We start from the raw sequence: 23460 nt of genomic DNA, 5'->3' as shown, positions 1-23460 counted from the left end.
GCGGCGGTGGTGGTGGCGGCGGTGGTGGTGGTGGTGGCGATGTGGAGTGGGGGGGGGGGAGACAGCAGCGAGGGAGATGGGAAGGAGAGAGAGGAGACACGGGGCAGGAAGACACCATCACCGTGGAAACCGAGCGTCGCTCACCGTCACCGTGGAGACCGAGCATCGCTCACCGTCACCGTGGAAACCGCGCGTCGCTCACCGTCACCGTGGAGACCGAGCGTCGCTCACCGTCACCGTGGAGACCGAGCGTCGCTCACCGTCACCATGGAGACCGAGCGTCGCTCACCGTCACCGTGGAGACCGAGCGTCGCTCACCTCACCGTGGAGACAGCGTCGCTCACCGTCACCATGGAGACCGAGCGTCGCTCACCGTCACCGTGGAGACCGAGCGTCGCTCACCGTCACCATGGAGACCGAGCGTCGCTCACCGTCACCGTGGAGACCGAGCGTCGCTCACCGTCACCGTGGAGACCGAGCGTCGCTCACCGTCACCATGGAGACCGAGCGTCGCTCACCGTCACCGTGGAGACCGAGCGTCGCTCACAGTCACCGTGGAGACCGAGCGTCGCTCACCGTCACCATGGAGACCGAGCGTCGCTCACCGTCACCGTGGAGACCGAGCGTCGCTCACCGTCACCGTGGAGACCGAGCGTCGCTCACCGTCACCATGGAGACCGAGCGTCGCTCACCGTCACCGTGGAGACCGAGCGTCGCTCACCGTCACCATGGAGACCGAGCGTCGCTCACCGTCACCATGGAGACCGAGCGTCGCTCACCGTCACCGTGGAGACCGAGCGTCGCTCACCGTCACCATGGAGACCGAGCGTCGCTCACCGTCACCGTGGAGACCGAGCGTCGCTCACCGTCACCGTGGAGACCGAGCGTCGCTCACCGTCACCATGGAGACCGAGCGTCGCTCACCGTCACCGTGGAGGACCGAGCGTCGCTCACCGTCACCATGGAGACCGAGCGTCGCTCCTCCGTCACCGTGGAGACCGAGCGTCGCTCACCGTCACCATGGAGACCGAGCGTCGCTCACCGTCACCATGGAGACCGAGCGTCGCTCACCGTCACCATGGAGACCGAGCGTCGCTCACCGTCACCATGGAGACCGAGCGTCGCTCACCGTCACCGTGGAGACCGAGCGTCGCTCACCGTCACCGTGGAGACCGAGCGTCGCTCACCGTCACCGTGGAGACCGAGCGTCGCTCACCGTCACCATGGAGACCGAGCGTCACTCACCGTCACCATGGAGACCGAGCGTCGCTCACCGTCACCATGGAGACCGAGCGTCACTCACCGTCACCATGGAGACCGAGCGTCACTCACTGTCACCGTGGGACTCACCGAATGCGCAGCAGTTCACTGCCGCGGTGGTCGGGCGAGGGGCAGCAGGTGCGGTGGTCGCGCTCACAGTCCAACTGGGCAGTGGGGGAGAGAGTACATCTGGTTTTGGCGGCGTCGTCATCGTCGTCATCATCATCGTCATCGACGTCGTCATCATCGTCGTCATCATCGTCGTCATCGTCAGAGACCCATAGACTCACCACACAGAAACCCACAGACTCACCACACAGAGACCCACAGACTCATCACACAGAGACCCACAGACTCATCACACAGAGACCCATAGACTCATCACACGGAGACCCATAGACTCATCACACAGAGACCCATAGACTCAACACACAGAGACCCATAGACTCACCACACAGAGACCCACAGACTCACCACACAGAAACCCATAGACTCACCACACAGAGACCCACAGACTCACCACACAGAAACCCACAGACTCATCACACAGAAACCCATAGACTCACCACGCAGATACCCACAGACTCACCACACAGAAACCCACAGACTCACCACGCAGATACCCACAGACTCACCACACAGAAACCCACAGACTCACCACACAGAGACCCACAGACTCACCACACAGAGACCCACAGACTCACCACGCAGATACCCACAGACTCACCACACAGAAACCCACAGACTCACCACGCAGATACCCACAGACTCACCACACAGAAACCCACAGACTCACCACACAGAAACCCACAGACTCACCACACAGAGACAATTTCAACCGAGAAGATGGATTCTGGCTCGGCAATCATTGGAAGGATTTGATAAACCATTTCGGGGTCTTGATTGATTGTGTTCACGGTCACGGTGACTTTCAGACCGCGTTCCATTCACCCTCTCCCCCCCCCCCCCACCTCCTCCTCCGTTCCGAGCATCGATGAACAACCGCCAATCGATGCCCATGGGGTGCTGACGTTAAGAAAGAAACGCCGCTTTTTTCAAATTTTCTCGCCGCGGTTTTTCACACCCGACGATGATTACTGGCGTTGCAGAGGTCGCAAACGGGTTTCGATTCCTTACCCGTACCCGGCCGCACCAGGGTCGCAAACAGCTACCCGTACCCGGCCGTACCCGTACCCTACCCGTAACCCAGCCGGGTATCGGGTAGGGTACGGGTATCGGGTACCTGATTGCGACCTCTGGGATGAAGCCACGTTGCAGGCGTGGGTGGGTTGATTCTAGGAACTTGAATTGTGAGAAGAGACAAGACGTTGGGAAATGAGTGACAAACGGTGACTCACCAGTGACTCACGGCCTACCCGTACCCGGCCGCACCAGGGTCGCAAACGGCTACCAGTACCCAGCCGGGTACGGGTAGCCGGGTAGGGTACGTGTATCGGGTAGGGTACGGGTATCGGGTAGGGTACGGGTATCGGATAGGGTACAGGTATCGGGTAGGGTACGGGTATGGGGTAGGGTACGGGTATCGGGTAGGGTATCGGGTAGGGTACGGGTATCGGTTACGGGTATCGGGTAGGGTACGGGTATCGGGTAGGGTACGGGTATCGGGTAGGGTACGGGTATCGGGTAGGGTACGGGTATCTGGTAGGGTACGGGTATCGGGTAGGGTACGGGTATCGGGTAGGGTACGGGTATCGGGTAGGGTACGGGTATCGGGTAAGGTACGGGTATCGGGTAGGGTACGGGTATCTGGTAGGGTACGGGTATCAGGTAGGGTACGGGTATCTGGTAGGGTACGGGTATCGGGTAGGGTACGGGTATCGGGTAGGGTACGGGTATCTGGTAGGGTACGGGTATCGGGTAGGGTACGGGTATCGGGTAGGGTACGGGTATCGGGTAGGGTACGGGTATCGGGTAGGGTACGGGTATCGGGTAGGGTACGGGTATCTGGTAGGGTACGGGTATCGGGTAGGGTACGGGTATCGGGTAGGGTACGGGTATCGGGTAGGGTACGGGTATCGGGTAGGGTACGGGTATCGGGTAGGGTACGGGTATCGGGTAGGGTACGGGTATCTGGTAGGGTACGGGTATCAGGTAGGGTACGGGTATCTGGTAGGGTACGGGTATCCGGTAGGGTACGGGTATCGGGTAGGGTACGGGTATCGGGTAGGGTACGGGTATCGGGTAGGGTACGGGTATCTGGTAGGGTACGGGTATCGGGTAGGGTACGGGTATCTGGTAGGGTACGGGTATCAGGTAGGGTACGGGTATCTGGTAGGGTACGGGTATCCGGTAGGGTACGGGTATCGGGTAGGGTACGGGTATCGGGTAGGGTACGGGTATCGGGTAGGGTACGGGTATCTGGTAGGGTACGGGTATCGGGTAGGGTACGGGTATCTGGTAGGGTACGGGTATCGGGTACCCGGTTGCGTCATCTGTTGCGTTGCGATCGAAACGTCGCGAGAATGTTAAATCCTCATCATTTAATTATTTCCCTTCCACGTGACCTCACCGAAAGAACCACGAACATGAACTTTGCTCGCTGCGCGTGATCCGCGCGTGCAAACGACAAGACGCCGTCAAAAATTCGCTTTTCCTCGGCCCCGGGCGTCACGGTGCCGACTGCGTCCCATTGGAGGACACGGCCGCGGAGTTTCACCGCAAGCGCCCCCCAAACTCCACCGAGCTCACCACCCCCCCCTCCCCCTCTTGCCTGTGCCGATTTGGCGTCGCCTCGCCGGTCCTCCGTCGGCCGAGGAGCCGAGCTCCCGGCCCGCAGCGTCTCACCGCCGCCGCCACCGTCACCGCCACCGTCACCACGACCAGCGGCGATGTCACCGTCACCACGACCGGCGGCCGCATCGTCCAGCCGACACCGCCGCCTCTTGGCTGGAGACCGGTTAACGTCGGGGGGCTCTTGCCGACGCTGCTGCTGCTGCTGCTCCTGCTGCTGCCAGCGCTCCACCCCAGCGCCGCAGGAGCTACCAACGGCTCCACCGCCGTCACCGTCACCGTCACCACCACCGTCACCACCATCATCATCCTCCTCCTCCACGCCCACCCGGTCAGCATGGAGGTGTCCGCTTGCCGCGCTGCCATCTGCACGGGGACAGGGTCAAGCGGAGACGGGTCACTGTGATGTGGGGGGGGTGGGGGGGGGTGGGGGCCGCAGGGTTTGCTGGGAGGGGGGTGGGGGTGGTGGCCCACGTGGACAAGGCCCGGGTCGCAGTCCGCGACGGTCGCAGCGATGGCACCGCGGGTCCCGCTCACGGGCTTAGAGATCCGAACTCACACAGAGACACATAGACACACAGAGACACATAGAGATACATAGAGACCCATAGAGACACACAGACACAGAGACCCATAGAGACACGCAGACACAGAGACCCATAGAGACACGCAGACACAGAGACCCATAGACTCACACAGAGACCCATAAAGACACACAGAGACCCATAAAGACACACAGAGACCCATAGAGATACATAGAGACCCATAGAGACACACAGACACAGAGACCCATAGAGACACGCAGACACAGAGACCCATAGAGACACGCAGACACAGAGACCCATAGACTCACACAGAGACCCATAAAGACACACAGAGACCCATAAAGACACACAGAGACCCATAGAGACACACAGAGACCCATAGAGACACACAGAGACCCATAGATACACACAGAGACCCATAGAGACACACAGAGACCCATAGAGACACGCAGACACAGAGACCCATAGACTCACACAGAGACCCATAGAGACACACAGAGACCCATAGAGACACACAGAGACCCATAGAGACACGCAGACACCGAGACCCATAGAGACACACAGACACCCATAGAGACACACAGAGACCCATAGAGACACACAGAGACCCATAGAGACACACAGAGACCCATAGAGACACGCAGACACAGAGACCCATAGAGACACACAGAGACACATAGAGACACGCAGACACAGAGACCCATAGAGACATGCAGACACAGAGACCCATAGAGACACACAGAGACCCATAGAGACACGCAGACACAGAGACCCATAGAGACACACATACCCATAGAGACACACAGAGACCCATAGAGACACACAGAGACCCATAGAGACACACAGAGACCCATAGAGACACACAGAGACCCATAGAGACACACAGAGACCCATAGAGACACACAGAGACCCATAGAGACACACAGAGACCCATAGAGACACACAGAGACCCATAGAGACACGCAGACACAGAGACCCATAGAGACATGCAGACACAGAGACCCATAGAGACACAGAGACACATAGAGACACGCAGACACAGAGACCCATAGAGACACACAGAGACACATAGAGACACGCAGACACAGAGACCCATAGAGACACACATACCCATAGAGACACACAGAGACCCATAAAGACACACAGAGACCCATAGAGACACACAGAGACCCATAGAGACACACATACCCATAGAGACACACAGAGACCCATAGAGACACACAGAGACCCATAAAGACACACAGAGACCCATAGAGACACGCAGACACAGAGACCCATAGAGACACACATATCCATAGAGACACACAGAGACACATAGAGACACGCAGACACAGAGACCCATAGAGACACACATATCCATAGAGACACACAGAGACCCATAAAGACACACAGAGACCCATAGAGACACACAGAGACCCATAGAGACACACATACCCATAGAGACACACAGAGACCCATAGAGACACACAGAGACCCATAAAGACACACAGAGACCCATAGAGACACGCAGACACAGAGACCCATAGAGACACACAGAGACACATAAAGACACGCAGACACAGAGACCCATAGAGACACACATACCCATAGAGACACACAGAGACCCATAGAGACACACAGAGACCCATAGAGACACACAGAGACCCATAGAGACACGCAGACACAGATACCCATAGAGACACATATTCATAGACTCACACAGCAGAGACCCAATGGGTCTCTGCTGTGTGAGTCTATAGGTCTCTGCTGTGTGAGTCTGTGGGTCTCTGCTGTGTGAGTCTATGGGTCTCTGCTGTGTGAGTCTATGGGTCTCTGTGTGATGAGTCTGTGGGTCTCTGTTGTGTGAGTCTATGGGTCTCTGCTGTGTGAGTCTATGGGTCTCTGTGTGATGAGTCTGTGGGTCTCTGTTGTGTGAGTCTGTGGGTCTCTGCTGTGTGAGTCTATGGGTCTCTGCTGCGTGAGTCTATGGGTCTCTGCTGTGTGAGTCTATGGGTCTCTGCTGCGTGAGTCTGTGGGTCTCTGTTGTGTGAGTCTGTGGGTCTCTGTTGTGTGAGTCTATGGGTCTCTGCTGCGTGAGTCTATGGGTCTCTGTGTGATGAGTCTGTGGGTCTCTGTTGTGTGAGTCTGTGGGTCTCTGCTGTGTGAGTCTATGGGTCTCTGCTGCGTGAGTCTATGGGTCTCTGTGTGATGAGTCTATGGGTCTCTGTGTGATGAGTCTATGGGTCTCTGCTGTGTGAGTCTGTGGGTCTCTGCTGTGTGAGTCTATGGGTCTCTGCTGTGTGAGTCTATGGGTCTCTGCTGCGTGAGTCTATGGGTCTCTGCTGTGTGAGTCTATGGGTCTCTGCTGTGTGAGTCTATGGGTCTCTGCTGTGTGAGTCTATGGGTCTCTGCTGTGTGAGTCTATGGGTCTCTGTACGTGTGAGTCTATGGGTCTCTGCTGTGTGAGTCTATGGATCTCTGTGTGAGTCTACGGGTCTCTGCTGTGTGAGTCTGTGGGTCTGCTGTGTGAGTCTATGGGTGTCTGCTGTGTGAGTCTATGGGTCTCTGCTGTGTGAGTCTGTGGGTCTCTGCTGTGTGAGTCTGTGGGTCTGCTGTGTGAGTCTATGGGTGTCTGCTGTGTGAGTCTATGGGTCTCTGCTGTGTGAGTCTGTGGGTCTCTGCTGTGTGAGTCTATGGGTGTCTGCTGTGTGAGTCTATGGGTGTCTGCCGTATGAGACTACGGGTCTCTGCTGTGTGAGTCTATGGGTCTCTGCTGTGTGAGTGTGGGTCTCTGCTGTGTGAGTCTATGGGTCTCTGCTGTGTGAGTCTATAGGTGCGGTGTGTAAACATCGCCACTGGGGAGACAAAGGCGGTCGGGCGTGGTGCTGGCCACCCACCCCCTCGTGTGCCGTTCCGGCCTTCATAGGTGCTCGCTAACAGCACTTGCCCCTACAGTCCGTCGAGGCTACACGGGGGATCTTTGTCTTTTATCGCCCTGCGCACAGGCCGGATGCCTACCCGTCAATCTGACTCACATAGAGACCCATGTTCACACGTCATCTGGTCCAACACCATGTGAGACTAGGCTCTAAGGAAAGCTGTCTCGGGTGTGGACCAATCAACTTCAAGGACAGCGCATACATTATCAGAGTTGTGTTTTTTGTTTGTATTATGACTGCAGGTATTGTGGTCTATGCAAACAAAAAGGTGTCAGTTTTGTTGCCGGATAGAAGGGTAACAAAACAATTATCAATCTGACGGAATTCGCCGCGAACCAGCGGAGTTGACTGGTCGCTTTCGGCGAAGTCTCCAGGCAGCCCCCCCCCCCCACCACCCCCCACGCACCCCCCCCCACCCCCCACGCACCCCCCCCCACCCCCCACGCACCCCCCCCCACCCCCCACGCACCCCCACCATGCACCCCCCCCACCCCCCATGCACCCCCCCCACCCACCCCCCCACCCCCACGCACCCCCCACCCCCACCCACCCCCCCATCCCCCCCACGCACCCCCCACCCATCCCCCCACCCCCACGCACCCCCCGACCCCCCACGCACCCCCCACCCCCCACGCACCCCCCCACCCCCCCACGCACCCCCCCACCCCCTCACCCCCACGCACCCCCCCACCCCCTCACCCCCCACGCACCCCCCCCCTCCAGCCCACCCCCGGGGTACGGCTACCTGAGCTGTGAGGACTTCCCAGCCTCAAGGCGTCTTGGTCGTCGAAAAGTCCCAACAGTTGCAGCTCTCCGTGGGTCTCATCGCCGTGCGTGTCAATCTCTGCCCCTCCCCACGTCTCGCTCTGTCCCCGTGTCTCTCTGTGTCCCTGTGTCTCTCTGTGTCTCTGTGTCTGTATCTGTCCCAGTGTCTCGCTCTGTCCCCGTGTCTCTCTGTGTCCCTGTGTCTGTATCTGTCCCTGTGACTCTCTCCGTCCCCGTGTCTGTATCTGTCCCTGTGTCTCTCTCTGTCCCTGTGTCCCACTCCCTCCCTGTGTCTCACTCCCTCCCTGTGTCTCTCTCTGTCCCCGTGTCTCTCTGTGTCCCAGTGTCTGTATCTGTCCCAGTGTCTGTATCTGTCCCAGTGACTCTCTCCGTCCCCGTGTCTGTATCTGTCCCTGTGTCTCTCTCTGTCCCTGTGTCCCACTCCCTCCCTGTGTCTCACTCCCTCCCTGTGTCTCTCTCTGTCCCCGTGTCTCTCTGTCTCCCTGTGTCTGTATCTGTCCCAGTGTCTCTCTCCGCCCCGGTGTCTCTCTGTGTCCCTGTGTCTGTATCTGTCCCAGTGTCTCTCTCTGTCCCTGTGTCTGTATCTGTCCCCGTGTCTCTCTCCGTCCCCGTGTCTCTCTCTGTCCCTGTGTCTCACTCCCTCCCAGTGTCTCTCTCCCTCCCTGTGTCTCTCTCCGCCCCAGTGACTCTCTCTGTCCCAGTGTCTCACTCTGTCCGTGTGTCCCACTCCCTCCCTGTGTCTCACTCCCTCCCAGTGTCTCTCTCCCTCCCTGTGTCTCTCTCCGCCCCAGTGTCTCTCTCTGTCCCAGTGTCTCACTCTGTCCGTGTGTCCCACTCCCTCCCTGTGTCTCTCTCCCTCCCCGCGTCTCTCTTCGTCTCCCGATCGTCAGCGGTGCCTCGTGCCGCTGCGTCTGACGGTGCCTCTCACTCCGCTGACCGTGGATCCGCGCGGACCCTACACAGCCGGAGAGAAGTTGGGGAAAAAATCAGAGACAATATTCTTGGCGGTCACACGGTGACCGTGCTCATGATACGAATGAGCGTCGGAGCCACTCATTCATCGCAGCACAGATCTACGGGAGAATTTTTCAAGTGGGAATGAAAATAAAAACCCACGCTTGCTTGGCTCGGATGCGGGCAGTGGACAAACACCACCCGTACCGCGCTGGCTTGGCTCGGATGTGGCAGTGGACAAACACCACTTGTACCGCGCTGGTTTGGCACGGATGTGGCAGTGGAAAACACCACTTGTACCGCGCTGGCTTGGCTCGGATGCGGGCAGTGGAAAACACCACCTGTACCGCGCTGGCTTGGCTTGGATGTGGCAGTGGAAAAACACCACCTGTACCGTGCTGGTTTGGCACGGATGTGGCAGTGGAAAAACACCACCTGTACCGTGCTGGCTTGGCTCGGATGTGGCAGTGGAAAAACACCACCTGTACCGTGCTGGTTTGGCTCGGATGTGGCCAGTGGAAAAACACCACCCGTACCGTGCTGGTTTGGCTCGGATGTGGCAGTGGAAAAACACCACCCGTACCGTGCTGGTTTGGCTCGGATGTGGCCAGTGGAAAAACACCACCCGTACCGTGCTGGTTTGGCTCGGATGTGGCAGTGGAAAAACACCACCTGTACCGTGCTGGTTTGGCTCGGATGTGGCCAGTGGAAAAACACCACCCGTACCGTGCTGGTTTGGCTCGGATGTGGGCAGTGGAAAAACACCACCTGTACCGTGCTGGCTTGGCTCGGATACAGGCAGTGGAAAAAACACCACCCGTACCGCGCTGGCTTGGCTCGGATACAGGCAGTGGAAAAACACCACCTGTACCGTGCTGGCTTGGCACGGATACAGGCAGTGGAAAAACACCACCCGTACCGCGCTGGCTTGGCTCGGATGTGGGCAGTGGAAAAACACCACCCGTACCGTGCTGGCTTGGCTCGGATGTGGGCAGTGGAAAAACACCACCCGTACCGTGCTGGCTTGACTCGGATACAGGCAGTGGAAAAACACCACTCGTACCGTGCTGGCTTGGCTCGGATGTGGCAGTGGAGAAACACCACTTGTACCACGCTGGCTTGGCTCGGATGTGGGCAGTGGAAAAACACCACCTGTACCGTGCTGGCTTGGCTCGGATGTGGGCAGTGGAGAAACACCACTTGTACCACGCTGGCTTGGCTCGGATGTGGGCAGTGGAAAAACACCACCCGTACCGCGCTGGCTTGGCTCGGATGTGGGCAGTGGAGAAACACCACTTGTACCACGCTGGCTTGGCTCGGATGTGGGCAGTGGAAAAACACCACCTGTACCGTGCTAGCTTGGCACGGATGTGGCAGTGGAAAAACACCACCCGTACCACGTTGGCTTGGCTAGGATGCAGGCAGTGGAAAAACACCACCCGTACCGTGCTGGCTTGGCTCGGATGTGGCTAGTGGAAAAACACCACCCGTACCACGTTGGCTTGGCTAGGATGTGGCCAGTGGAAAAACACCAGCCGTACCGTGCTGGCTTGGCTCGGATGTGACAGTGGAAAAACACCACCCGTACCGCGCTGGCTTGGCTCGGATGCGGGCAGTGGAAAAACACCACCCGTACCGCGCTGGCTTGGCTCAAATGCGGGCAGTGGAAAAACACCACCTGTACCGCGCTGGCTTGGCACAAATGCGGGCAGTGGAAAAACACCACCTGTACCGCGCTGGCTTGGCTCGGATGTGACAGTGGAAAAACACCACCCGTACCACGCTGGCTTGGCTCGGATGTGGCAGTGGAAAAACACCACCCGTACCGCGCTGGCTTGGCTCGGATGTGGCCAGTGGAAAAACACCACCCGTACCGCGCTGGCTTGGCTAGGATGTGGCCAGTGGAAAAACACCAGCCGTACCGTGCTGGCTTGGCTCGGATGTGACAGTGGAAAAACACCACCTGTACCGCGCTGGCTTGGCTCGGATGTGACAGTGGAAAAACACCACCCGTACCGCGCTGGCTTGGCTCGGATGTTGGCAGTGGAAAAACACCACCCGTACCGCGCTGGCTTGGCTCGGATGTGGCAGTGGAAAAAACACCACCCGTACCGTGCTGGCTTGGCTCGGATGTGGCCAGTGGAAAAACACCACCCGTACCGTGCTGGCTTGGCTCGGATGTGGCAGTGGGAAAAACACCACCCGTACCGCGCTGGCTTGGCTAGGATGTGGCCAGTGGAAAAACACCACCCGTACCGCGCTGGCTTGGCTCGGATGTGACAGTGGAAAAACACCACCTGTACCGCGCTGGCTTGGCTCGGATGTGACAGTGGAAAAACACCACCCGTACCGCGCTGGCTTGGCTCGGATGTGGGCAGTGGAAAAACACCACCTGTACCGTGCTGGCTTGGCACAAATGCGGGCAGTGGAAAAACACCACCTGTACCGTGCTGGCTTGGCTAGGATGTGGGCAGTGGAAAAACACCACCCGTACCGCGCTGGCTTGGCTCGGATGTGGCAGTGGAAAAACACCACCTGTACCGTGCTGGCTTGGCTCGGATGTGGCAGTGGAAAAACACCACCCGTACCGTGCTGGCTTGGCTCGGATGTGGCTAGTGGAAAAACACCACCCGTACCGCGCTGGCTTGGCTCGAATGCGGGCAGTGGAAAAACACCACCTGTACCGCGCTGGCTTGGCTCGGATGTGGCAGTGGAAAAAAGGTACCTGGGCAGGAGGCAGCCGGAGAGGGGGCGGCGGTGACGGTGTGAAGCGTCGTAGCCTCGTAGTCGTCCCTCCACTCTGCGGGGGGGACACACAGACGGGCGACACGCATCACCACCAGGCAAGAGAGCGCACCGTGGTAACCGTGGTAACCGTGTTAACGAGAGTAATCGTGGTAACGTGTTAACGAGAGTAACAGACCCATAGAGACCCACAGAGATACATAGAGACCCATAAATAGATATACAGACCCATAGAGACCCACAGAGATACATAGAGACCCATAAATAGACATACAGACCCATAGAGACCCACAGAGATACATAGAGACCCATAAATAGATATACAGACCCATAGAGACCCACAGAGATACATAGAGACCCATAAATAGATATACAGACCCATAGAGACCCACAGAGATACATAGAGACCCATAAATAGATATACAGACCCATAGAGACCCACAGAGATACATAGAGACCCATAAATAGACATACAGACCCATGGAGACTCATAGAGATACATAGAGACCCATAGAAACCCATAGAGATCCATAGAGACCCATAGAGACACATAGAGACCCATAAATAGACATACAGACCCATGGAGACTCATTGAGATACATAGAGACCCACACAGAGATACGTAGAGACCCACACAGAGATACGTAGAGACCCACGACCTCCTGCGTACCAGGCGAGGTAGTCAACATCTCATAGCCACCGTGATGATGATGATGATGATGAGAGAGAGACACACAGACTGTAGACCAGGCGAGGTAGTCAACATCTCCTAGCCACCGTGATGATGATGATGAGAGAGAGACGCAAACTCCAAATCTACAGCAGCAGGCATCGTCAGGGTCGGTATCAAACCCACGACCTCCTGCGTACCAGGCGAGGTAGTTAACATCTCATAGCCACCCATTGGCAGGTGTCAGGGGTCGGGATCAAACCCACGACCTCCTGCGTACCAGGCGAGGTAGTCAACATCTCCTAGCCGCAGTGATAATGATGATGATGCGAGAGAAGCAGACTCCACATCTACAGCAGCAGCAGCAGGCGTCGTCAGGGTCGTGATCAAACCCACGACCTCCTGCGTACCAGGCGAGGTAGTCAACATCTCCTAGCCACCGTGATAATGATGATGATGCGAGAGACGCAGACTCCAAATCTACAGCAGCAGCAGCAGGCGTCGTCAGGGTCGTGATCAAACCCACGACCTCCTGCGTACCAGGCGAGGTAGTCAACATCTCATAGCCGCAGCGACGCCCAAGACATGAAACCCACCGGCCAGGCTGTCGAGAATCATTTGCTGGCTGCGAGGGATCGCGAGGGTCCCGGAGGTTACGACGTCGTCGTCGCCGTCGTCGCCGTCGTCGACGTCGTCGCCCTGCGAAGAAGCGACACGTCCGTCAGCGTCCCGGTCAGCCAACGGTCGCGACGTCGCACCGACAAATCGTGAAACTAATAAACCATTTCTGTGTTTTTTTTTATTTCTTTCACCAGGCAAGGAGACCCCCCCCCCCCCCCCACCGCCGCCCACTGAGCTTCTACAGACGGAGGGACGGACGGAGGGACGGAGGGACGGAGGGACAGAGGGACGGACGGACGGAAGGACGGACGGAGGGACAGACGGACGGACGGAGGGACGGACGGACGGACGGACGGAGGGACACGGTGACTGCACCAAGCGCTATCGACCTCGGGTGACGGAGAGGGTACCTCCAGTGCAGCGCGCTCCACCGCCTCTCCTCCTCCTCCACCTCCTACCGCTCCACCTCCACCTCCACCTCCAACTCCTCCACCACCTCCTCCTCCACCACCTTCGTTGCTGGGGCCCGCACCTCCGGCAGCTGCAGCGGCAGCAGCAGGAGAATTATTCTGATCGGTCAGGACTAGCGGAGGAAAGAGAGCAGAGGTCGTCGTCGTCATCGTCGTCTTCGTCATCGTCTTCGTCATCGTCATCGTCGTCATCATCGTCATCGTCATCGTCGTCATCGTCTTCATCGTTGTCATCATCGTCATCATCGTCATCATCGTCATCGTCGTCATCGTTGTCATCATCGTCATCGTCGTCATCGTCTTCATCGTTGTCATCATCGTCATCATCGTCATCATCGTCATCGTCATCATCGTCGTCATCGTCGTCATCGTCGTCATCATCGTCATCGTTGTCATCGTCGTCATCGTCGTCATCGTCGTCATCGTCATCATCGTCATCATCGTCGTCATCGTCGTCATTGTCGTCGTCATCGTCGTCGTCATCATCATCATCTTCATCATCATCGTCGTCATCGTCGTCATCGTCATCATCATCGTCGTCATCGTCGTCATTGTCATCATCATCGTCATCATCGTCATCGTCGTCATCGTCATCATCGTCATCATCGTCGTCGTCGTCATCGTCGTCAACGTCGTCGTCATCGTCGTTGTCATCGTCATCGTCTTCATCATCATCGTCATCATCGTCGTCATCATCATCATCGTCATCATCATCGTCGTCATCATCATCATCGTCATCATCGTCGTCCCATAGACTCACACAGCAGAGACCCATAGACTCACACAGCAGAGACCCATAGACTCACACAGCAGAGACCCACACGCACACAGAGACCCATAGACTCACACAGCAGAGACCCATAGACTTCCACATCCATAGATTCACACAGCGACCCATGTAATGTTCTGATCCACTCAGAATGGCTCGTAAAAGTTGGCATCGTAGAGCTACCTCTGAGATCGCCTTCTTATTTTTGCAACCTTTTATCTCACTTCTACGTCGGCCACTCTTTGTGTGACCCAGCGTAGATGCAGCAGCAATCCTGTTGTTGTTGTTGTTGTCCATCCTACTACTGCTACTACTACACGTGTCCAAATACAGGGACCCCTCGACTAATGAACGAGTGAGGTCTCCGCAGGTCTGCTCACAAGTCAATTTGTTCAACTTTAGTCCTGTCGATTCCAAACATGTGCAGCGTGTACAATAAACACGGGGAATGGCGTTACAAGGTGAATCATCTCCTGCAGATGTAGATGCCACTGGTTCTTCACATTCTGCAGATGTAGATGCCACTGGTTCTTCACGTTCTGCAGATGTAGATGCCACTGGTTCTGAAGATGTAGATGCCACTGGTTCTTGACGTTCTACAGATGTAGATGCCACTGGTTCTTCACGTTCTACAGATGTAGATGCCACTGGTTCTTCATGTTCTGCAGATGTAGTTGCCACTGGTTCTACATGTTCTGAAGATGTAGATGTCACTGGTTCTTCATGTTCTGCAGATGTAGTTGCCACTGGTTCTTCACGTTCTGCAGATGTAGATGCCACTGGTTCTTCATGTTCTGCAGATGTAGATGTCACTAGTTCTTCATGTTCTGCAGATGTAGATGTCACTGGTTCTTCATGTTCTGCAGATGTAGAAGCAACTGGTCCTTCACATTCTGCAGATGTAGATGCCACTGGATCTACAGATGTAGATGCCACTGGTTCTTCATGTTCTGCAGATGTAGTTGCCACTGGTTCTTCACGTTCTGCAGATGTAGATGCCACTGGTTCTTCACATTCTGCAGATGTAGATGCCACTGGTTCTTCACGTTCTGCAGATGTAGATGCCACTGGTTCTTCACGTTCTACAGATGTAGATGCCACTGGTTCTTCACTTTCTGCAGATGTAGATGCCACTGGTTCCTCACGTTCTGCAGATGTAGAAGCCACTGGTTCTTCACGTTCTGCAAATGTAGATGCCACTGGTTCTTCATGTTCTGCAGATGTAGATGCCACTGGTTCTTCACGTTCTACAGATGTAGATGCCACTGATTCTTCACGTTCTGTAAATGTAGAAGCCACTGGTTTTTCACGTTCTGCAGATGTAGATGCCACTAGTTCGTCACGTTCTGCAGATGTAAATGCCACTGGTTCACGTTCTGCAGTTGTAGATGCCACTGGTTCTTCACGTTCTGCAGATGTAGATGCCACTGGTTCTTCACGTTCTGCAGATGTAGATGCCACTGGTTCTTCATGTTCTACAGATGTAGATGCCACTAGTTCGTCACGTTCTGCAGATGTAAATGCCACTGGTTCACGTTCTGCAGTTGTAGATGCCACTGGTTCTTCACGTTCTGCAGATGTAGATGCCACTGGTTCTTCACGTTCTGCAGATGTAGATGCCACTGGTTCTTCACGTTCTACAGATGTAGATGCCACTGGTTCTTCATGTTCTGCAGATGTAGTTGCCACTGGTTCTTCATGTTCGGCAGATGTAGATGTCACTGGTTCTTCATGTTCTGCAGATGTAGTTGCCACTGGTTCTTCACGTTCTGCAGATGTAGATGCCACTGGTTCTTCATGTTCTGCAGATGTAGAAGCAACTGGTCCTTCACGTTCTGCAGATGTAGATGCCACTGGTTCTTCATGTTCTGCAGATGTAGATGCCACTGGTTCTTCACGTTCTGCAGATGTAGATGCCACTGGTTCTACAGATGTAGATGCCACTGGTTCTTCATGTTCTGCAAATGTAGTTGCCACTGGTTCTTCACGTTCTGCAGATGTAGATGCCACTGGTTCTTCACGTTCTGCAGATGTAGATGCCACTGGTTCTTCACGTTCTGCAGATGTAGATGCCACTGGTTCTTCACGTTCTACAGATGTAGATGCCACTGGTTCTTCACTTTCTGCAGATGTAGATGCCACTGGTTCCTCACGTTCTGCAGATGTAGAAGCCACTGGTTCTTCACGTTCTACAGATGTAGATGCCACTGGTTCTTCACGTTCTGCAAATGTAGAAGCCACTGGTTTTTCACGTTCTGCAGATGTAGATGCCACTGGTTCTGAAGATGTAGATGCCACTGGTTCGTAACGTTCTGCAGATGTAGATGCCACTGGTTCTTCATGTTCTACAGATGTAGATGCCACTAGTTCGTCACGTTCTGCAGATGTAAATGCCACTGGTTCACGTTCTGCAGTTGTAGATGCCACTGGTTCTTCACGTTCTGCAGATGTAGATGCCACTGGTTCTTCACGTTCTGCAGATGTAGATGCCACTGGTTCTTCACGTTCTACAGATGTAGATGCCACTGGTTCTTCATGTTCTGCAGATGTAGTTGCCACTGGTTCTTCATGTTCGGCAGATGTAGATGTCACTGGTTCTTCATGTTCTGCAGATGTAGTTGCCACTGGTTCTTCACGTTCTGCAGATGTAGATGCCACTGGTTCTTCATGTTCAGCAGATGTAGATGTCACTAGTTCTTCATGTTCTGCAGATGTAGAAGCCACTGGTCCTTCACGTTCTGCAGATGTAGATGCCACTGGTTCTACAGATGTAGATGCCACTGGTTCTTCACGTTCTACAGATGTAGTTGCCACTGGTTCTTCACGTTCTGCAGATGTAGATGCCACTGGTTCTTCACGTTCTGCAGATGTAGATGCCACTGGTTCTTCACGTTCTACAGATGTAGATGCCACTGGTTCTTCACGTTCTGCAGATGTAGATGCCACTGGTTCTTCACGTTCTGCAGATGTAGATGCCACTGGTTCTTCACGTTCTGCAGATGTAGATGCCACTGGTTCTTTACGTTCTGCAGATGTAGATGCCACTGGTTCTTCACGTTCTGCAGATGTAGATGCCACTGGTTCTTCACGTTCTGCAGATGTAGATGCCACTGGTTCTTCACGTTCTGTAGATGTAGATGCCACTAGTTCTACATCTGCAGAACGTGAAGAACCGGCGTGGGCGCGTACTTGGCCTGCTCTTTCACGCTGGCACAGTTTCACCGACGCTCTCAAACGCCGTTCGGAGTCTAGCGGCGAACGAAACCGACTCCGTAGACGCACGGCGTCACAGTCAGGGCAGTCGGGGGGAGGGGGAGGGGCGGGTGGTGACACGCACACCGCTCACCTGAACCGGAGACGCAGGACTTGGGGCCAAAGCGTTCACTGCCAACGACACGCGGAACGCGGCATGAGCATCTCCATGTGTCCCGCGAGCTCTCTTTTTAAATCCTTTATATGAAGTTCACTCGCTTGCTTGCTTGCGCGCTTACGACCGTGCAAATCTTTCGGTCGTTTTTTAACCCACTTCCCGTGATCCAATCGAGCTGACATTTTGCACACAGACTCGTTGTGCGTGACAATTAATGTTCGTGAAAAAAAATTCCTAAATTTTACACTGTTTAGGGAAAACAAATTAAATATTTAATTACCAATTGCTTAATGGTGGCAGGCAATCATCTGACCCATAGGTGGCAGCCATCTCAAGCCAGAGGACGAGAGGACTCTAGCCGCCACGCATATAAAGGATTTATGGTGAAAAACTTAGTTTTTACGGGTTATACTTGTTAAATCCTTTATATTAAGTTCACTTGCTTGCTTGCGCGCTTACGACCGCGCAAATCTTTCGGTCGTTTTTTAACCCACTTCCCGTGATCCAATCGAGCTGACATTTTGCACACAGACTCGTTGTGCGTGACAATTAATGTTCGTGAAAAAAAATTCCTAAATTTTACACTGTTTAGGGAAAACAAATTAAATATTTAATTACCAATTGCTTAATGGTGGCAGGCAATCATCTGACCCATAGGTGGCAGCCATCTCAAGCCAGAGGACGAGAGGACTCTAGCCGCCACGCATATAAAGGATTTATTGTGAAAAACTTTGTTTTTACGGGTTATACTTATTTAAATTCAATTCAATACCATCTTTTTTATTACACGCTTTCTATAAACTCACTCTGTCTGTTGTTGTTGTTGTATCCTCAAATGTTGTAACAAAATTTTAACCCACTTCACAATATCGAATGCAAACTTGGTATACTAATGTCATGCTGATGACAATACTATATTCTATCAGTAAAAAATATCTATTTTAAACAATCTTTTTCATATGTTATCACACAGAGACCCATAGACTCATCACACAGAGACCCATAGACTCATCACACAGAGACCCATAGACTCATCACACAGAGACCCATAGACTCATCACACAGAGACCCATAAACTCATCACATAGAGACCCATAGACTCACAGAGACCCATAGACTCATCACACAGAGACCCATAGACTCATCACACAGAGACCCATTGACTCACCACACAGAGACCCATAGGCTGACCACACAGAGAGACCCATAGACTCACCACACAGAGACCCATAGACTCATCACACAGAGACCCATAGACTCACCACACAGAGACCCATAGACTCATCACACAGAGACCCATAGACTCATCACACAAAGACCCATAGACTCATCACACAGAGACCCATAGACTCAACACACAGAGACCCATAGACTCACCACACAGAGACCCATAGACTCAACACACAGAGACCCATAGACTCACCACACAGAGACCCATAACTCATCACACAGAGACCCACAGACTCATCACACAGAGACCCACAGACTCACCACACAGAGACCCATAGACTCACCACACAGAGACCCATAGACTCACCACACAGAGACCCATAGACTCACCACACAGAGACCCATAGACTCTACACACAGAGACCCATAGACTCATCAAACAGAGACCCACAGACTCATCACACAGAGACCCATAGACTCACCACACAGAGACCCATAGACTCATCACACAGAGACCCATAGACTCACCACACAGACCCACAGACTCACCACACAGAGACCCATAGACTCGTCACACAGATACCCATAGACTCAACACACAGAGACCCATAGACTCAACACACAGAGACCCATAGACTCACCACACAGAGACCCATAGACTCACCACACAGAGACCCATAGACTCACCACACAGAGACCCATAGACTCACCACACAGAGACCCATAGACTCACCACACAGAGACCCATAGACTCACCACACAGAGACCCATAGACTCACCACACAGAGACCCATAGACTCACCACACAGAGACCCATAGACTCACCACACAGAGACCCATAGACTCACCACACAGAGACCCATAGACTCACCACACAGAGACCCATAGACTCATCACACAGAGACCCATAGACTCAACACACAGAGACCCATAGACTCATCACACAGAGACCCATAGACTCAACACACAGAGACCCATAGACTCACCACACAGAGACCCATAGACTCATCACACAGAGACCCATAGACTCACACAGAGACCCATAGACTCATCACACAGAGACCCATAGACTCACCACACAGAGACCCATAGACTCATCACACAGAGACCCATAGACTCACACAGAGACCCATAGACTCATCACACAGAGACCCATAGACTCATCACACAGAGACACACAGAGTCATCACACAGAGACCCATAGACTCATCACACAGAGACCCATAGACTCATCACACAGAGACACACAGAGTCACCACACGGAGACCCATAGACTCACCACACAGAGACCCATAGACTCATCACACAGAGACCCATAGACTCACCACACAGAGACCCATAGACTCATCACACAGAGACCCATAGACTCACCACACAGAGACCCATAGACTCACCACACAGATACCCATAGACTCACCACACAGAGACCCATAGACTCACACAGAGACCCAGACTCACCACACAGATACCCATAGACTCATCACACAGAGACCCATAGACTCACCACACAGAGACCCATAGACTCACCACACAGAGACCCATAGACTCACACACAGAGACCCATAGACTCATCACACAGAGACCCATAGACTCACCACACAGAGACCCATAGACTCGTCACACAGAGACCTATAGACTCACCACACAGAGACCCATAGACTGACACAGAGACCCATAGACTCACCACACAGAGACCCATAGACTGACACAGAGACCCATAGACTCACCACACAGAGACCCATAGACTCACCACACAGAGACCCATAGACTCACACATAGACCCATAGACTCACCACACAGAGACCCATAGACTCACACAGAGACCCATAGACTCACCACACAGAGACCCATAGACTCACCACACAGAGACCCATAGACTCACACAGAGACCCATAGACTCACACAGAGACCCATAGACTGACACAGAGACCCATAGACTCACCACACAGAGACCCATAGACTGACACAGAGACCCATAGACTCACCACACAGAGACCCATAGACTCACCAAACAGAGACCCATAGACTCACACATAGACCCATAGACTCGTCACACAGAGACCTATAGACTCACCACACAGAGACCCATAGACTCATCACACAGAGACCCACAGACTCACCACACAGAGACCCATAGACTCGTCACACAGAGACCCCTAGACTCATCACACAGAGACCCATAGACTCACCACACAAAGACCCACAGACTCACCACACAGAGACCCACAGACTCACCACACAGAGACCCATAGACTCATTACGCAGAGACCCACAGACTCACCACACAGAGACCCATAGACTCATCACACAGAGACCCATAGACTCACCACACAGAGACCCATAAACTCACCACACAGAGACCCATAGACTCACCACACAGAGACCCATAGACTCACCACACAGAGACTCATAGACTCACACAGAGACCCATAGACTCATCACACAGAGACCAATAGACTCATCAGACAGAGACCCATAAACTCACCACACAGAGACCCATAGACTCACACAGAGACCCATAGACTCACCACACAGAGACCCATAGACTCATCACACAGAGACCTGTAGACTCACACAGAGACCCGTAGACTCACCACACAGAGACCCACAGACTCACCACACAGAGACCCATAGACTCACCACACAGAGACCCACAGACTCACCACACAGAGACCTGTAGACTCACACAGAGACCCATAGACTCACCACACAGAGACCCATAGCCTCACCACACAGAGACCCATAGACTCACCACACAGAGACCCATAGACTCATCACACAGAGATCCATAGACTCACCACACAGAGACCCATAGACACACACAGAGACCCATAGACATTGTGATCGGTACAAACTTCCACCACTGTTATCATCATCATCATTATTATTAATTAATTAATGGGCCTCATTCTCACCCACCTCCACAAATGCTTTATCCTGGTCCGGGTGCAATTCAAATGCATGCTGCAATCACACAGAGAGAGACACACACATCAACCTGAACATACCGTGAAGTCTGGGAATAAGTGTAGGTGGCGTGTGTGTGTGTAGGGTGACACGTGTGTGTAGTGTGTGTGTGTGTGTAGTGTGTAGTGTGTGTGTGTGTAGTGTGTAGTGTGTGTAGTGTGTGTGTGTAGTGTGTGTGTAGTGTGTGTGTGTGTAGTGGTGCGTATGCGTAGGCCTCACTAGCTCTGCAGGCCGGAGTCGTCCACTCCCGTGGGCAGGTAGACAAGCCTCTCCACATGCAGGTAGAACTCGCTCAGATCCTGCGAGGTCAACGGCAGAGGTCGCAAGCGGGTACCCGATACCTGTACCCTACCCGATACCCGTACCCTACCCGATACCCGTACCCTACCCGATACCCGTACCCTACCCGATACCCGGCCGGGTTACGGTAGGGTACGGGTGGGTAGGTGAGCGGGTTAGGGAGTGAGTGGGTGATGAAGTGAGTGGGTGGGTGGTTAAGTGAATGAATGGGTGAATGGTTAGTTGATTGGGTGGTTGAGTAGTGGGTGAGTGGTTGTGTGATTAAGCGAACGAGTGTTTGGGTGAGTGGGTAGGTGAGCGGGTTAGGTAGTGAGTGGGTGATGAAGTGAGTGGGTGGTTAAGTGAATGAATGGGTGAATGATTAGTGGAGTGGGTGGTTGAGTAGTGGGTGAGTGAGTGGGTGATTACTTGAGTGGGCAAGTGAGTGAGTGGGCGGGCGAATGGCTGAGTGGATGTGTGGGTGACTATTTGGGTTGGCAACTGAGTGTATGGCCGGGTGAGTTAGTGAGTGGCTGAGTACGTGAGTGGGTGGGTGAGCAGTGGCTAAGCGAGTGAGGGAGTGAGTGAGTGGGTGAGTGGGTGGGTAAGTGAGTGAGTGGGTGGGTGGGTGGATGGATGCACGAGTGACTGGGTGAGTGGATGGGTGAGTGGCTGGGTGAGTGGCTGAGCGAGTGACTGGGTGAGTGGCTGGGTGAGTGACTGGGTGAGTGGCTGGGTGAGTGACTGGGTGAGTGGCTGGGTGAGTGACTGAGTGACTGGGTGAGTGACTGAGTGACTGGGTGAGTGGCTGGGTGAGTGGCTGGGTGAGTGGCTGGGTGAGTGGCTGAGCGAGTGACTGGGCGAGTGACTGGGTGAGTGGCTGGGTGAGTGACTGAGTGACTGGGTGAGTGGCTGGGTGAGTGGCTGGGTGAGTGACTGGGTGAGTGGCTGGGTGAGTGACTGAGTGACTGGGTGAGTGACTGAGTGACTGGGTGGCTGGGTGAGTGGCTGGGTGAGTGGCTGGGTGAGTGACTGAGTGGCTGGGTGAGTGACTGGGTGAGTGGCTGGGTGAGTGACTGGGTGAGTGGCTGGGTGAGTGACTGGGTGAGTGGCTGGGTGAGTGGCTGGGTGAGTGGCTGGGTGAGTGGCTGGGTGAGTGGCTGGGTGAGTGACTGGGTGGCGATG

General features: G+C 54.4%; 1 protein-coding gene across 1 annotated transcript; it reads right to left on the bottom strand.

Moving 5' to 3' along the window:
- Window positions 1–1333: 1333 nt before the first annotated feature.
- LOC133363044 (uncharacterized) lies at window positions 1334–22337 on the bottom strand. The gene is made up of 9 exons (XM_061582054.1): window positions 22216–22337; window positions 21949–21993; window positions 17836–17873; window positions 13661–13791; window positions 13226–13328; window positions 11940–12014; window positions 9078–9215; window positions 3992–4377; window positions 1334–1424 (listed from the first exon to the last, which is right to left on the bottom strand). The coding sequence occupies exons 2-9, from the start codon at window positions 21990–21992 to the stop codon at window positions 1347–1349; spliced, it is 993 nt and encodes a 330-aa protein (XP_061438038.1). The 5' UTR covers window position 21993; window positions 22216–22337; the 3' UTR covers window positions 1334–1346.
- Between the last annotated feature and the right edge of the window lie 1123 nt (window positions 22338–23460).

This window comes from Lethenteron reissneri, unplaced genomic scaffold (genome assembly GCF_015708825.2).
Source record: "Lethenteron reissneri isolate LAM-NWPU_2019-01 unplaced genomic scaffold, ASM1570882v1 scaffold_1639, whole genome shotgun sequence".
Taxonomy (NCBI): Eukaryota; Metazoa; Chordata; class Hyperoartia; order Petromyzontiformes; family Petromyzontidae; genus Lethenteron; species Lethenteron reissneri.
Note: the sequence above shows the minus strand (reverse complement) of the source record. Positions and strands in the feature narration are given on the sequence as shown.

Excerpts from the sequence above, each read along its gene's own strand:
- LOC133363044 (XM_061582054.1), bottom strand. The coding sequence starts at position 21,992 with ATGCATTTGAATTGCACCCGGACCAGGATAAAGCATTTGTGGAG. Across the intron at positions 17,874-21,948 it reads AGGATAAAGCATTTGTGGAG|TGAACGCTTTGGCCCCAAGT; the intron begins GTGGGTGAGAAT and ends TGTCGTTGGCAG. Across the intron at positions 12,015-13,225 it reads GATTCTCGACAGCCTGGCCG|AGTGGAGGGACGACTACGAG; the intron begins GTGGGTTTCATG and ends TCCCCCCCGCAG.